The sequence below is a fragment of the Stigmatopora argus genome, chromosome 12 (genome assembly GCF_051989625.1).
Source record: "Stigmatopora argus isolate UIUO_Sarg chromosome 12, RoL_Sarg_1.0, whole genome shotgun sequence".
NCBI lineage: Eukaryota > Metazoa > Chordata > Actinopteri > Syngnathiformes > Syngnathidae > Stigmatopora > Stigmatopora argus.
In genome coordinates this window covers 3463051-3478262 of record NC_135398.1, presented here as the reverse complement: position 1 = coordinate 3478262, position 15212 = coordinate 3463051, and the positions used below count along the sequence as shown (strand labels likewise).

At 37.0% G+C, this 15212-nt stretch overlaps 2 protein-coding genes across 2 annotated transcripts in view; one reads left to right on the top strand and one right to left on the bottom strand.

Annotated features, from left to right (window-relative positions):
* The window catches only part of LOC144085413 (serine/threonine-protein kinase NIM1-like), a 28072-nt gene that overhangs the window by 139 nt on the left and 12721 nt on the right, over positions 1-15212 (bottom strand). The window contains exons 8-13 of the mRNA XM_077614656.1: positions 14488-14561; positions 13341-13743; positions 12992-13267; positions 11996-12264; positions 10247-10977; positions 830-947 (exon numbers count right to left, since the gene is read on the bottom strand). Of these exons, the coding sequence (XP_077470782.1) occupies positions 851-947; positions 10247-10977; positions 11996-12264; positions 12992-13267; positions 13341-13395 (1428 nt within the window). The 5' untranslated portion in view covers positions 13396-13743; positions 14488-14561 and the 3' untranslated portion in view covers positions 830-850. The remainder of the gene's footprint in view (positions 1-829; positions 948-10246; positions 10978-11995; positions 12265-12991; positions 13268-13340; positions 13744-14487; positions 14562-15212) is intronic.
* On the top strand, positions 7898-9677 carry ccl25a (chemokine (C-C motif) ligand 25a). The gene is made up of 4 exons (XM_077615583.1): positions 7898-8002; positions 8385-8502; positions 9244-9361; positions 9436-9677. The coding sequence occupies exons 1-4, from the start codon at positions 7939-7941 to the stop codon at positions 9460-9462; spliced, it is 327 nt and encodes a 108-aa protein (XP_077471709.1). The 5' UTR covers positions 7898-7938; the 3' UTR covers positions 9463-9677.

The following is a 15212-nucleotide window of genomic DNA, read 5'->3' as shown; positions in this document are numbered from 1 at the left end:
GTGGAAGTCCCAGAGCCAAAAAGTACAATAAAAATTGACAGTCATTTTTTTTTTATTGATAACTTTCAAAATGTTTCCATACATTTTTTTTCTCCCGAACTGAATTTGTTACATTGTATTTTCTTCAAATCCACAGTAATTGTGTAATTATTTTCAATGTTTTTTTTTATTTATCTTTTACGTTTCACTTATTCTTACATATAAAATGTAAAGTTTTAACCTTATTTTTGGTTTTTCTTAATTCAAAATAAGTACAGATTAAATAGATTTAAAAAAACAATTAAAATGAGCATGTCTTGTTTCCAGATCAATCTTTCCTATCATTTTTCAGCTGTAAATATGTCTAATTTCTTTAGGATCAATGTTTGCTATCATTTTTCTGCTGTAAATATATCACATTATAATTAATTATACATACATTTAAAATAATTTAACATTAAAAAAAATATTTTATAGATAAGTGTTGCAGAAAATGAATGAATGGATATTGCTGTTTTATGTTATTATCAGTAGTGATTGGTTGGTTTTGATAATGTTGAAATACAAAAAAATGCAATTTTATTTTCGAACCTTTTACAGGTGAGCTGATCAATTATGTGATGTCACACCAAGGCATTGCCCTAAATGTCCAATTGCTCAAATGTCATGTGACATGCCTTGAATCCATCCCCATTGGTGTCCAATTAGACTGCCATTTTTTTCATTAAAGATGAGACTATAATTAGAACACGCATTTTCTGCGGCCCAAATGAGGACACGAAAATGCTTGGATGAATGAAACGCATTTGTGTTTTCGGATTCCAAGTGAATTTTCAGGCCTCATGCTTACTTTCCTCGGGCGCTTTGGTCGTCATGGCGATATCTCTATCTCTTGTCCCTCATGATCGATGGCAACATGACAAGGCCTTTGGCAGTTGAGACAAACATCCATTAGGGAGCCCGAGGATCTGGAAAAGCAGTCACAGATGTTGAATGAAAGCAAAGGATGCCTTGATAGAGCCTTCACTGAAGTCTAAGGAACATCCAAAGGTCATTAAGGGGCTTTTTTTTAGACGGGGACCACTACTGTCATACATAACGGAAACATCCGCTGTTTAGTTCAAAATCAGGAAAAAGGGAATTTTTTATTCCAAAATTCGAGGAAAACATGACGGTAAAATAGAAGCTAACTAAAGAAAACAATGGAAATGAAAAAAATTCTATACCTGAATAAAAATAAAAACAGTAGAAAGAACTTCAACAATAAGGGAATTATGCCAACAGAATCATATTTAGCCATTTTGAAAATTCCCCATATATGTATATATATATATATGTATATATATATGTATATATATATACATATATATATATGTATATATGTATATATTTGTATATATGTATGTATATGTATATATGTATGTATATGTATATATGTATATGTATATATGTATATGTATATATATATATACATATGTATATATATATATATATATAAAAAAAATAACACAACTAAATCCCACTTCATCAAATGGAAAACAAATATGTATCATAAAGCTACCAAAAATAAATCTCCGGTTTCCAATAACTCTAGTGCAGTTCACATCTCAACCACAAGAGGAAACATTTTCTTTAAAAAAAACATGGTGTTTGACTCCTAACATTTGGATGCCTGATTAAAAATAAGCTAATGTGATAAATAATCAATCATCCAAATGTTCCTCAAATTGTTTCTGTGCCTATTCAATCTAACAAAAATGGAAAGTGACAAAAATATCACAAAATTATTTTGAAATGCATCTGATAATTTAATTTTAAACTGTCTGGACATAAAAAAAGACAAAGTATCAAAGTGCTAAGTACACAAAAGACTATTTTAAGAATCTTCTGCTTAGGATTTCTCACTTTGGTCAAACGAGAACAAAAGCAAAAAAGCCCCCCCCAAAAATAACACTTCACAAGATGACATTGCGCAAACCCCAACAGGCCCAAAAGCTTCCAGAAAAGGATGATACTTAACATTTCCCCTCAGGCGGGACCACGACAAGCCAACGCTTGTGTTAAGCGCTCCTCTTATCTTCTGTCAAGACAGAAAACCTGTCCATAATACCGTAAATTTTCTTCTCCCATCCATCAGCCAGTTTCTAATGTAATCAGATTTACACCGCGGGGCAAATAATAGTCTTTTATAAACAGCACAATTAAAACCGCTGTCAAATTGCAATGCATTCTCTGAGTAATGTACTGCATTTTGTTAAACTTGATCATACAAAGAGTGAAACATAAACAACAGAACTGATTAAAAACAAATGAAAACATACCATTTCTTCATTTTATCTTCATATAGTTAAGGAATACATTAAATTTTCCTCCAATAAAGTTAGTTGTGAAATTTGCAAAAAGTTATTTGAATTGCTGAACACAATGTTTTGTGTGTGTGTTTTTTTTGTCAATAGCCTTTTGTTGCTTTGTAGCAATTTTTAAAAAGTATGACAAACACAATTTTCCACCCAATTCCAATATTTTAAAAATGTGGTGTAGTAGTAGTACAGAATACGTACTTTTTAAACCCTCAGTGAAATGTATTTGAATTAAATGCTTTTATTCTCATGATACAAGTATAATGAGATTTAAAGCTTCACCAAGTGCAGGAATAACAACAACAAACTGACAAATAAATAATCAATAAATAGGAGATAAATAATAAATAAATACATAAATAAGGAGTCAACAACATAAAAAAGCAGGGAAGTGCACAAATAACAACAAACAGACAAATAAATAATCAATAAATAGGTTATAAAAAGTAAATAAATAAATAAGTAGTCAACAACATAAAAAGTTGGGAAGTGCAGAAATGACAATAACAAACAGACAAATAAATAATCAATAAATAAATAAATAGTCAACAAAATAAAAAAGTAGGGAAGTGCACAAATAACAACAACAAACAAGCAAATGAACAGATAAATAATCAATAAATAATAAATAAGTAGTCAAAAACATAAAAAAAGGGAAGTGCACAAATAAAAATAACAAACAGACAAAAAAAATCAATAAATAGGTGATAATAAATAAATAGTTAACAACATAAAAAAGTGGGGACGTGCACAAATAACAACAACAAACAAGCAAATAAACAGATAAATAAGTAGTCAACATAATGAATAAGTCATAGTCAACATAGACATTGGATGTCTATCGCCATCAATAGCAGCTAATGAGTTAATACTCAAAAAACAAAAAGTAATAAATACATTTTAAATACCCAACCTTTTTCCACCCAATTTCTATCTTTAAAAACAATGACAATGATAATAAGTGGCGAAGTCGGGGGTCCACCATTGGACTTTTCAATTCAGCCCACCCAAAAAATGTGCTAATCTCCCCGCATTTGTTACATTTCCTACTACTCCTGCTTTGCCCCCCAAAAGAAAATCTGTGCTAATAATTAAAATTAATCAGAATTTAATGGTTTTGAGTTTCTTTCTTTGGAGACTCTTCATGCACATGATGTGTCTGCAGGCCAAGGGTGTTCTTTAGGGGCCCGGGGGGGTTGCATGCCTTGCCAAAATCAACATGGCACCCAACCTACCGGGAATAAAAGATGACGCTTTTGGCAGTAGTCCAAGCCCCGTCGGCGAAACCACCATGAAACATGGTCGCCATTAAACTTTCAGTAATTGTTGATGTTGTAATCAAATTATATGTTATCATTGGTTTCTTTTAGTTCTCAGGTTGACCGTGCTGTTTGCAATTACACTGAATCCGTGTCGGAGTGGAAAATGAGTCTATTGATAAAATTTAAACAGTAGCGTGTCCTTACAAAATTGCACTGAGAGGCTAGCTTAAAAAAAAGAGTCAATATGAGATTGAAATTGAATTGAAATAAATATACCGTATTTTCACGACTGTAAGGCGCACATAAAAGTCTTAAATTTTCTCCAAAATAGACAGGGCGCCTTATAATCCAGTGCGCTTTATATATGGACCAATACTAAAATTGTTATCACGATAAAGTCAAATAAATCAGTCGATAGGGTAGACCATCCTCTACAGCTCTCACAACTACGGCAAGCAGCCCCGACTCTACTAGTATTTTCCCCGTAGAAAAAGTACTGTGCAGTGACTGCTGGGATATGTAGTTCTTTTGTCAGTACACCCAATGGATTGTGGCCTGTATACATCGACATCAACACAGCTTTACGAAGCATGGAAAGCAGCGTTGGAATAGTTACGCTAGCTACTAGCTAGCTAATATTTGCGAATGGATTGTGGCCACCTGGACGAACGTATAAAACTCAGCCTTTTCGATGACTCATTTGGACAATTGTTCAATTCGGACACAGAAAATGAGGACTTTATGGATTTTTGGGTGATGATGACGCGAGTACATTGTAAAATGGCTAAATAAAGTACAACTGAACTCAGTTTTGCTTCCGTTGCCTTTTTAAAAACGTGTTTTTAGCGTGTGTCCGTATGTTTAAGCTGGTGTATGTTTTGCCATTCCTGGCTGTGTCTTTAAAAACAGTGCGTCCAGTGTGTGTGTAAAATACAGAAATAGCACTCATTGACACTGCGGCTAAAAATATGATGCACCGTATAGTCGTGAAAATACGGTATGTGTCTTTTTAAAATTCCGAGCATGGTGACGGAAGAAAATCATTTGTTGAATCAAAGCATAAAAAACATTTAAAGGACAACTGGCTATATCGCTAGCAAGAAAAAAAATGATATTTTAAAAACAATCCTATAAAAACAAGATGGACAAAACCTATTTTCTGCAAAGTAAAATAAACAGTAAAAACACACATTAGTTTTTTTAGTGTGGCTTTGAATGACTGTCATTTCCGAGTGTGAGGGTTTTAACTTTTAATTTTCATCCGGTCTGTTTTTTGGGGGGATTATTTCAGGGTAGCAAGAGGATGGCGTCACACGTCTCGATGGAGCGGAACAACGCACTTGAGGACGCCAAGTAACGCTTCATTGGGTTTGAGTGCTGAGCTTCAAGTGTAAACAAGCATTGCGATGATCAGATGTCCACTCTGTAGCATTCAATACCTTGCTAAGTATGCTATTTTTTTTATTTTTTGGGGTGGGGGGAATTATTTAGCTCTTAGCCAATATTTTCTGCTTTGTATTCTAATATATATTTTTAATTCTTTGATATGTTTTTTCTGCTTTCACTATTTTAGAGTCATCTATCTCTATCCAAAAAGCACAAGAAAAAAAACATGACGATCTGAAATATAAATCTAATGGAAAGAATGAATGCATTCGATTTAATGTTAAACTATAAACATGTTGATGCATTTTTTTAAGAAAAATGAATTTTACATAACTATTACTGCATATTATTAATGCCAACACATGATCAATGACAGTGACATTCCATTTGAAGAACATGAATTCCTATATATGCTGTACTACTACTATATATGTATATATTTTCTTATTAATTGTCTTTGCAGTTATCAACTGATTTATATAACATCACAAAAAAAATAACGCAAATCAATCTTAAAAATAAAAAAAGACACTTCTATATATTTGAACCAAACTAGTAAAAAACTATAAATATAAAAATGCAGGCCCCTCTTATTAAATATATAACGTTTACACAATCCGACGAAAATCATGGAAAGAAACTGTGTCCCATTCTAGCTTGATGACGGGAAGATTCATTTTTTTATTGGGTGGGAGGTGTTTGTTTGACAAGTACGGGAAATTAATCTGAAATTCCAGTCGCTAGATTCGCCTGAGTAAAGTTACAGTAAAGTTAAAACGAGACTGAAAGAGAAAAAGCACAACACACTCATGGAAAGCTTTTTCAGGGAAACGCATGCTACCATCAATCAAGCTCTTGATTACTAACACAGCATTACCACCTCATTTTTTTATAAAAAATGACTTTTTTTGTTCTTAACATAAGGGAAAACAACCTTGCTATTACTGTACTGTAATGTTGTTTTTATACACTGTACAATGTACACAATCGTGACAAAAAGTGGTTAATAAAGACTCTAAATTCAAACTCGAATGGCAAAAAAGTAGAATATGCGAACATAAATTACCTATATCTTAACTACTACCACTACACCACCAGGCGGCGGTTACTAATAATGCTAATTTTATATTGTATAATTATTTGCCTTTTTTCTTGAAAATCCAATTCGTCATATTTAGTGTTCATGTTTTTGGGGTGTGGGATGAAACCGCAGTACCCAGAGAAAACCCACGCAGGCACTGCGAGAACATTCACACTCCACACAGGAAGGTTAGAAACAAACAGGGATTGAGCCCTCGTTCTCAGAACTGCGATGCGGAAGTGCCAACCACTATGTTGTTTTTTGTACGTTTTAATCATGAGAAAATGACTATAAAGTCCATACTTAGTTTCAAGCAATAATTTGACGTGCCTTAAATAATAATCAACATTCTACAAATCAATCATCCCAATAATCCGTCAAGGCAACAAAGACGCGATTCCAGCGTTCCGACACGTCCAAGCCTTCGGTTGACTTGAAATTGCAACACAAGGCTTTCTGATATCCACCCGCTTTTTTTCCATTCACTTAAATCCAAATGTCAACAAAGAGTGGGGTGAGTAGGGTACATACTATAATTCCGATCAACATTTCTGAGCTGAAAAAAAAAGATGATTTGCAAAATGAAAAGCAAAATGAATCGGGGTACAAAGGTGAGTTGCTTTTTACGGAAATACGACACCTATCTAAACGCCTTCTTTTTGCCTTATAAAGGAGCCTTGCCCGTTCAAATAACACCCACACACACCTCAGCGGAACACCTTGAAACTCGCAGGTAAGCAACACACACACCAACAATACTCATTTAGCCTCAATGCTTAAGTCAGCAAGTTTAGATTGTTCCATTTCAACTTGGCATTTGGAAATGAGAAATGAGTGATTCTTTAATAATAAAATACAAATGCTGCATGCTTATTGATGTCATTCAAATTTTAAATATTTTGTGTTGTTAGTAGCATGCTACCATTAGTAGCATTAAAATTTAACATGGTCATTGTCTTTTTAATATTTTATGATCTGATTTTTACTACTAATAGCCATTAGTAGCATTAAAATTTTGCATGGTCATTTTTGTCTTTTTAATATTTTGTGATCTTATTTTTACTCCTAATGGCCATTAGTAGCATTAAAATTTAGCATGATCATTTTTGCCTTTTTAATATTTTGTGATCTTATTTTTACTCCTAACGGCCATTAGTAGCATTAAAAATTTGCATGGTCATTTTTGTCTTTTTAATATTTTGTGATTTTATTTTTATTCCTAATGGCCATTAGTAGCATTAAAATTTTGCATGATCATTTTTGTCTTTTTAATATTTTGTAATCTTATTTTTACTCCTAAAGGCCAATAGAAGCATTAAAATTTTGCATGGTCATTTTTGTCTTTTTAATATTTTGTGATCTTATTTTTACTCCTAAAGGCCAATAGTAGCATTAAAATTTTGCATGTTCATTTTTGTCTTTTTAATATTTTGTGATCTTATTTTTACTCCTAATGGCCATTAGTAGCATTAAAATTTAGCATGGTCATTTTTGCCTTTTAAATATTTGGTGATATTATTTTTACTCCTCATGGCCATTAGTAGCATTAAAAATGTGCATGGTCATTTTTGTCTTTTTAATATTTTGTGATTTTATTTTTACTCCTAATGGCCATTAGTAGCATTAAAATTTTGCATGGTTATTTTTCCTTTTTGGGCAAAAATGACTTACACTCAAACAATTAAAATGTTGAAACTTCAGATTTAAGAGTGGGAGGAACCTATTTTAAACATGATGATGAAAATATTAACAATTGCTAATAATAATAATGTTAAATTTAAGTGTGGGTAAATCCAGCAGTCCGCAATTGAAAAAATAAACTGTTACTGATTCTCATTTTTTATGATTATTGCAGAGTTAGAGCATAAAAATGCGTTTCAACACACATCTCATCCTCTTGGTCTTGTCTTGCCTGAGCTTGGCAACGGCCCAAGGTAAGAAAATAAAAAGCTATAGTTGATTGATGTTTTATTATCGTGCAGTGCGGGCGGGGTACAATACAAGATAAAGTGAAGGTCAATAAGGTTTATTGCCCAACATGTCCTCATTGTTCCTTTTATCTACCGGATGGTAGCAAATTGCCATTACACAAAGATGATGATATCATAAATATTTGAATCACTTTCGCTATCATTATTGCGGTCTAGATAACTTTTTCCACGCTTTCGGCCAAAAAAAAACTGAAGTAGGAGAAATGCACATCGTTGTAAAACAAATACACTAAATGTCAATGTATGATATTCATACTTGTAAGCATTTTTACCACAAAACTGAAGTTTGGTCCTATAAAAATAAAAATGGTGATGTTTTTTTTAGTGCCCTATGACGACTGCTGCCTGACATATGTGAAAGAACTCGGCAAAAGGATTCAAGATCGTGCGGTTAAGTACAGAATTCAGGAGACGGACGGAGGCTGCAACATCCGCGCTGTCATGTGAGCGAACTTAATCTGCCGTTAAGTTCGGAAAAAACGTTCTCTCTTTCTCTAGATGGCAGCGTTTCAGTAACTTGAAAAAGTCTAATCTGGTAGACTAAATAGACATTTGTGGGTCTTGAAAAATATTGTCAAAGTAGTACCCTAAAAAGGCTGCAGTGAGTAAATAAAAATAATTAAGTTGAACATTTTACGGGGCTACATTTTTACACCGTCTTTATCGGTACACGGTCGATTGGTCACCCGGAAGGTAAGTGATAATTACCATTTAAAATTGTTGCTCAAATTCCCTAAATACAAACTGCAAATTACTATTTAGTCACACTTAATGCCCTAGTAATTATTAGCCTAAAGAAAAGCTCCAAATTTCCCGGACATTTATTGTTTTTTGTTGGAGAACTTGTTAAGACCCTGACTGACGTAGCTTCTTAAAGGGACAACATATGTACATACAAACTTATACACTCACACGTCGGCTCAGTGAAACTGCTCAAGTCGAGTCTGACACCCCTGTTTTAATAGTTTGACTGTTATGTTGTTTTGTTAGGCTATAATTATCAGAAAAACTGCGATGTAATCAAATGCCTATTTCGCCAGTTGTTCCCCATTTTGCTATCGTTATTTTCTTCTTGCCCTCCCAAAAATGTTACTTTTTTTTCTCTTCTTTTTACTGTGTATTTATTCTTTGGCACCCGAGACTGACCTACGCGCCGACCTCTTGTGTCTGTGTGTCCGTTTTAGCTTCACCATGCGTAGAGGCCGTGTGTACTGCAGTGACCCAAAAGATTTGTGGGTCAAGGAGCTGATGGCCAGCATTGACAAAAAGGCCATCAAGCGAACCAAGAACGCCCCCCGAAAGGTCTTTTTTAGTTGTCCTCAATTGCTTTTGAAAGATATGAAAAGTAAAACTCAATCTTTGTAAATTATTTACAGAATCTAAGAGGCCGCTTGTTGGGTTGAAGGAGACCACACCTAAACCGTGCTGGAGAAAAAGCTACACGTTATTTTACTTTTGTTTACTTGGTAACACTGGCTGGACTTTTTACTGTATTATGATGTTGCGTGAGCAATAAATAAGAAAATAATGGCAATGTGAAACTGGAAATCGTGAAATGTGAATCTGTATTGTGTGCTGAATAAGAATTAGATGAAAATAAATCAGCACAATAATTCAAGCTCTGTGTAAATGACTTATGATCACTCTTAGCACTAAAGGATTGTTTCATAAAATGATTCTGATAATTGGTGTCAAAATATGTAAATATTCAGATGATGTATTCATAATCTAATTTGTTTTCTTTCCTTTCTTTTTGTTTAATATTTCCGAACATAAACACTTATAGCCTGTTTGATGCTAACCTAAATTAACTCTATGTCAATACCAATAGTTAGTATTAATTGCATGTATATATAAATTATAATCATGGTATCAATAATTGTCGTAATACTAACTTGTTACAAACAGTACAAAAACAAATGACTAATATTAATACAAAAACAAAAAATAAAAGAAAATGTGCAGACATAATCATGAGAAAGAAATTCAAAATATAATTGTTAAAATTTTTGGGAAAAATTCGTATTGAATAAATGTGAACATTTGATCATTTTTCATTCATATTCATTTCCAATTATAATTGTTTTATGTCTGTCCAAATTTCAAACTCATCTAAGCACAAAACAAATGAACACATCTATGTTTTTGACCGTTTAAATAAGTGAAGAAATCATGCAGAGGGCTTACATGAGGATACAAACCGCAGAAGAACGCTTGTCCAGCTGCTTGAGTTTGTAGCTGGTCTCCGACATGCACACGTAACCGTAGCCCGCCGCTTCCACCGACGTCCTCCTCTGAAGGCGGTGCAGCAGGATGCGGTAGGCGCCGGTGACGGGGCTCCTCAGGTCCGGCCCGCCGTCCAGGAGGTGGCGCTCCGTCACGCCCAGCTCCTCCAGCGCCGCTTTCACGCTCAGCTCGTCGGAGCCGAGCGCGGCCGTCGGCCCGGCCAGGTGCGAGGGCGTGGGCCGGCAAGCCAGGTACGCTTCCGGGTAGTCCAGGCCCTTCATCCACTCGCCCGACATGATCTTGGTCACGTCGAGGCGGTCCGCGGGCACGGGTCTCAGCAGGCCCCGGATGACCTCCCTGCAGGGTCCGGGCACGTAGGGGGGGATGCTGTAGGAGCCCTGCAGGATGCAGCGCCTCAGCCTGCTTGTATTGGTGGCTCTGAAGGGCATGGTGGCGGTGGTCATAAAGTAGAGCAAGACGCCCAAAGCCCACATGTCCACGCATCGGCCCGCGTACCCGCAGCGCCCGAAGAGCTCGGGCGCGGCGTACGGCGGCGAGCCGCAAAACGTGTGCAGCACGTCGTCCGGGCGGCACCAAGTGCTGAAGCCGAAGTCGCCCACCTTGACGCAGTGCGTGCTGGTGAACAACACGTTCTCCGCCTTGACGTCGCGGTGCACGAAGTTGCAGTCGTGCTGCGAGAAGACGCGTGATTAGCATTGAAAGAAAAAAAAATTGAAGGAAAGACACACATGGAAGTGCAGGGCCATGCCAGTGTGGGTTTTCTCCAGGTACTCTGGTTTCCTCCTACATGGCAACAACATGCATGCTAGGCTGGTTGAAAACTCACATATGGTTGTTTGTCTCCGTGTGCGGTCTTTTGGTCGCCGGTCTTTTGGTCGCCCGGACCGCGACAACAGGCGACCAAAAGACCGACTACCAAAAGACCGACGACCAAAAGACCGGCGACAAAACAAGGTAAAACAACACGGTCTACGCATCAATAAAAGCCTACAACGGCCATGAGCAGGTTCACTGAGCCGACGTGTGAGCGTATAAGAGTTTGTATGTACATGCGTTGTCCCTTTAAGAAGCGACGTCAGTCAGGGTTTTAACAAGTTCTCCAACAAAACACAATAAAAGTCCGGGAAATTTGGAGCTTTTCTTTAGCCTAATAATTACTAGGGCATTAAGTATGACTAAATAGTAATTCGCAGTTTGTATTTAGGGAATTTGAGCAACGATTTAAATGGTAATTATCAATAACCTTCCTAGCGACCAAAAGATCGGCGACCAAAAGACCAGCGACCAATCGACCGTGTACCGTTTGTCTCATTCTGCCCTATGATTGGCTGGAAACCAATTCAGGGTGTTCCTCCCCCCGGGATGAACTCCAGCACCCCCATGCCTCTTATGAGGATAAGCTTTAGGAAAAATGACTGATTGAATTAGCCGGGCTGCGATTGGCTGAAAACCAAATGAGCGTGTCCCCCATTGTTAGCTGGGATAGGCTCCAGCACCCCGGCGAGCCTTTTGAGAATAAGCGCAATGAAAAATGGAGGAATGAATGAATATTGGCCAGGACAGACCACCTCTAATGGGGACACAATTGCTGAATATTTTGAGAAAAATGATTGTACAAAAATACATGACGAATAATAATAGCAAATCAGAATTTTAAAGAACAAATATTCCATGTTTGATGACACTCACCATGTGCTTAATGGCGGCCAGCAGCTGAGCAAACACCAGTTTGCTCTCCTGGTCGGAGAGGCGCCCCCTGGTGCAGATGCGTGAGAAAAGCTCCCCTCCGCTGGCGTACTCCATGACCAGATAAAGCTTCTTGTAAGTCTCCAACACCTCGTAGAGTCGCACAATGTTGGGGTGCGCCAGCTTCTCCATGCACAAGATTTCTGAGGCGAACAACACCTGGGAACACTTGTCCAGGCGCGCCTTGTCCAAGACTTTTACCGCCACTCTCTCTGAGAAAAACAGTATTTGCCCATCAAATTCATCAATTCTTTGGTCGCCATCGCCACCATAGTCTGCGGTGAAGTCGCATAAAAAACAAAGAAAGCAAAGTTCTCCATCTGCTTGGAACTGGGATATTCCAAAATAATGGACATGCATGTTAGTATTCCACCATGTCTAACGTGATTGTAACGTGATCAAATAGGTAACATGTGTCAAAGTGGCGGCCCAGGGGCCAAATCTGGCCCGCCGCATCATTTAGTGTGGCCCGGAAAAGTAAATCATGAGTGCCGACTTTCTGTTTTAGGATCAAATTAAAATGAAGAGTATTTATGTATATTAAACTTCATGATTTTCCCCCTTTTAAATCAATAATTGTGATTTTTTAATCATTTTTTTTCTGTGTTTTTAGTTCAAAAATCATTTTGTAAAATCTAAAAATATATAAAAAAGCTAAAATAAACATTGTTTTAGATCCATAAGAAACTGAATATTCAGGGCTTTTAATCTAGTTCTTTTAATCCATTTATTTAAAAAAATCTAAATATTATATCTAAAATGGTCCGGCTCACGTGAAATCAAGTTGACGTTAAAGCGGCCCGCGAACCAACCCGAGTCTGACACCCTTGAAATAGGTATTCGGGAAATGTCTTGGTTGCAGTAGCAAGACAGACAAAGACACAGAAGACATTGTAGACCTAGGTAAAAAAAATAGTCGGTCATTCTGAGAATTCTCACCTTTGGTCAGGTCATGTATTCCGAGTCTGACTTGGGAGAAATTTCCCGAACCGATCTCCCCTCGGAGTTCGTAGAAGCCCACGCGTCGTCCAAAGGTGAGCTCGTCAATGACTTTGGCGGTGTGGCTCAAGTCATGGGACGCCTTGGCGAAAGCGGTGTGCCGCACTACCTCGTGTTCGTCTCGGTTCTCCTTCCTGTCTGGGTTTTTGCTCTTTTCCGCCACATTCCGGGACGTTCGTTTTGACGCCTTCTGCGTATGCTGACGTGGTGGACCCCCTGAGAAGAATAAGAACATACAAATGGACAAACCGTATACATCACCCCTATGTCCCCATTTAACAGCACTAACAGGACTTGAGGTTCTTTTTGTTGCGTTCCGTGCTGCTTTTGTTGTTAAAATTCATGGCGGAATTCCCAAACGACAGTCCGACGAAAGAGGAGGGGTGAATAGAGTTGGCGTGAAGGCACTCTCAGGTGATGTTGCCCATATCTCCCAAAGCTTTTCAGGTGCCACTGTCGTTTCTGTTTGCCGCCGCAGTGAGACCGTGACACAACACGTCATGTCCCAAGGGCTGTAATCCGGTCCCCTCCCACATACTCCAAGCTTTGCAGGAGCTTCCGAAACTGAATTAGGATGCCGGTAAAACACGGCTGTGGGATTATCCTTTGACTGTTTTGCTGTAAGTGACTGACTGGCGATTGATTGGCAAACTGGAATAAGATCCAGCACCCTCGTGTAAGAATAAGCAATCCTGAAAATGAAAAAAAATGAAAAAAATGCAGCATACTTAAATATATTGTACTTAACTATAAACTAAACCAAAATCAAAAAGAATATATTTTTAGAACAGATTTTTAATAATTCTGTATACAGTAATCCCTTGAATATTGCGGTTAATGTAGACTTGACATGGCCCTGATAATCGAAAAATCGCAAAGTAGTGTGACCCTATTTTTTTTTTTTTTTAATAATTAGTAGTATAAAAAAATTGCAAAGTAGAGAATATGCGATTAGTGAAATCGCAATAATCGAGGGATTACCGTAGAATACAGAATTATAAGAATTCTGTATACAGTAATCTCTCGAATATGGCGCAATAGACCTGACATGGCCGTGATAATCGAAAAATCGCAAAGTAGGGTGACCCTATTTAAAAAAAAATAAAATTATTAATAGCAGAAAAAAATCGCTAAGTAGTGAATTAGCAATTAGTGAAGTCGCGATAATCGAGGGATTACCGTACAATACGTTTGCCCTAAATATGTGCAGAGGGAAGCGTTTACTTACGGATTTAAATTGAGCTAAGGACAACTTGATTAAGTTAAAGACAGCGAAAGCATTATCAGATGGTTTTTAACAACGGTCAACATAACCTTTCTCACCCTGGTGAAATGGTATCCCTTTGACACACTGACCCAGACACACAGCGATATAACACCAGACAGGACGCATAACATGACACCGGACAGCCACTGGACGGCGAAGACATACTTACATACTTTGAGTACATGTTGCCAGTGTATAATCCAATCATCTCCTGCAAGGAGAGCAAGTCAGCACGTGATGACACTGCAAGTATGTACAGATTTGAATGTCACAATTCACAATGACACGAACACAACACGCGATACGATCAAAATCGGACAGCCAAGAAACATCTTATGGTAAATAATAGGAAATAAATTCAGAGGAAATGTTTACAGTCGTGTGGTAGTGAGATAAACAACATTATTTTGAATTACAGTTTGGTGAGTAAGGGATTGTGATCAGATACTTATTGTACTTTTAGGAAAATATATATTTTATTCAATTGTTTTAGTCATTTTACCCAATATTTCAGTTATAGTCATTAGTCATATCCCTTACGAGGTCTAAAATCAGCGCGGTCTGGTTATTTTTAGAGGATTGGCGGCATCAGGTGTAAAAGATCACGTTTTGGAAACATTTTTTTCTACATTGACGTCAGTAGACATATTGATTGATTGGGTGAAAATATTGAGGTTTTGAATTAGTTTTAGGGCTTGAAATAAACAAAATAGAATGTAGGATATAATCAAAATCAACCGAACTTGGCTATGTGAGCGAGAAAAGTAATATTCCTAATAGTAGTATTCAACTATTCATTCTCCAGACCGCTTATCATCACGTGGTTCGTGGTTGAGTGCTGAAAGCTATAATTAAAGTCAGGAATTTGTTTTAAAAAGGAAAATACAAGCAAAA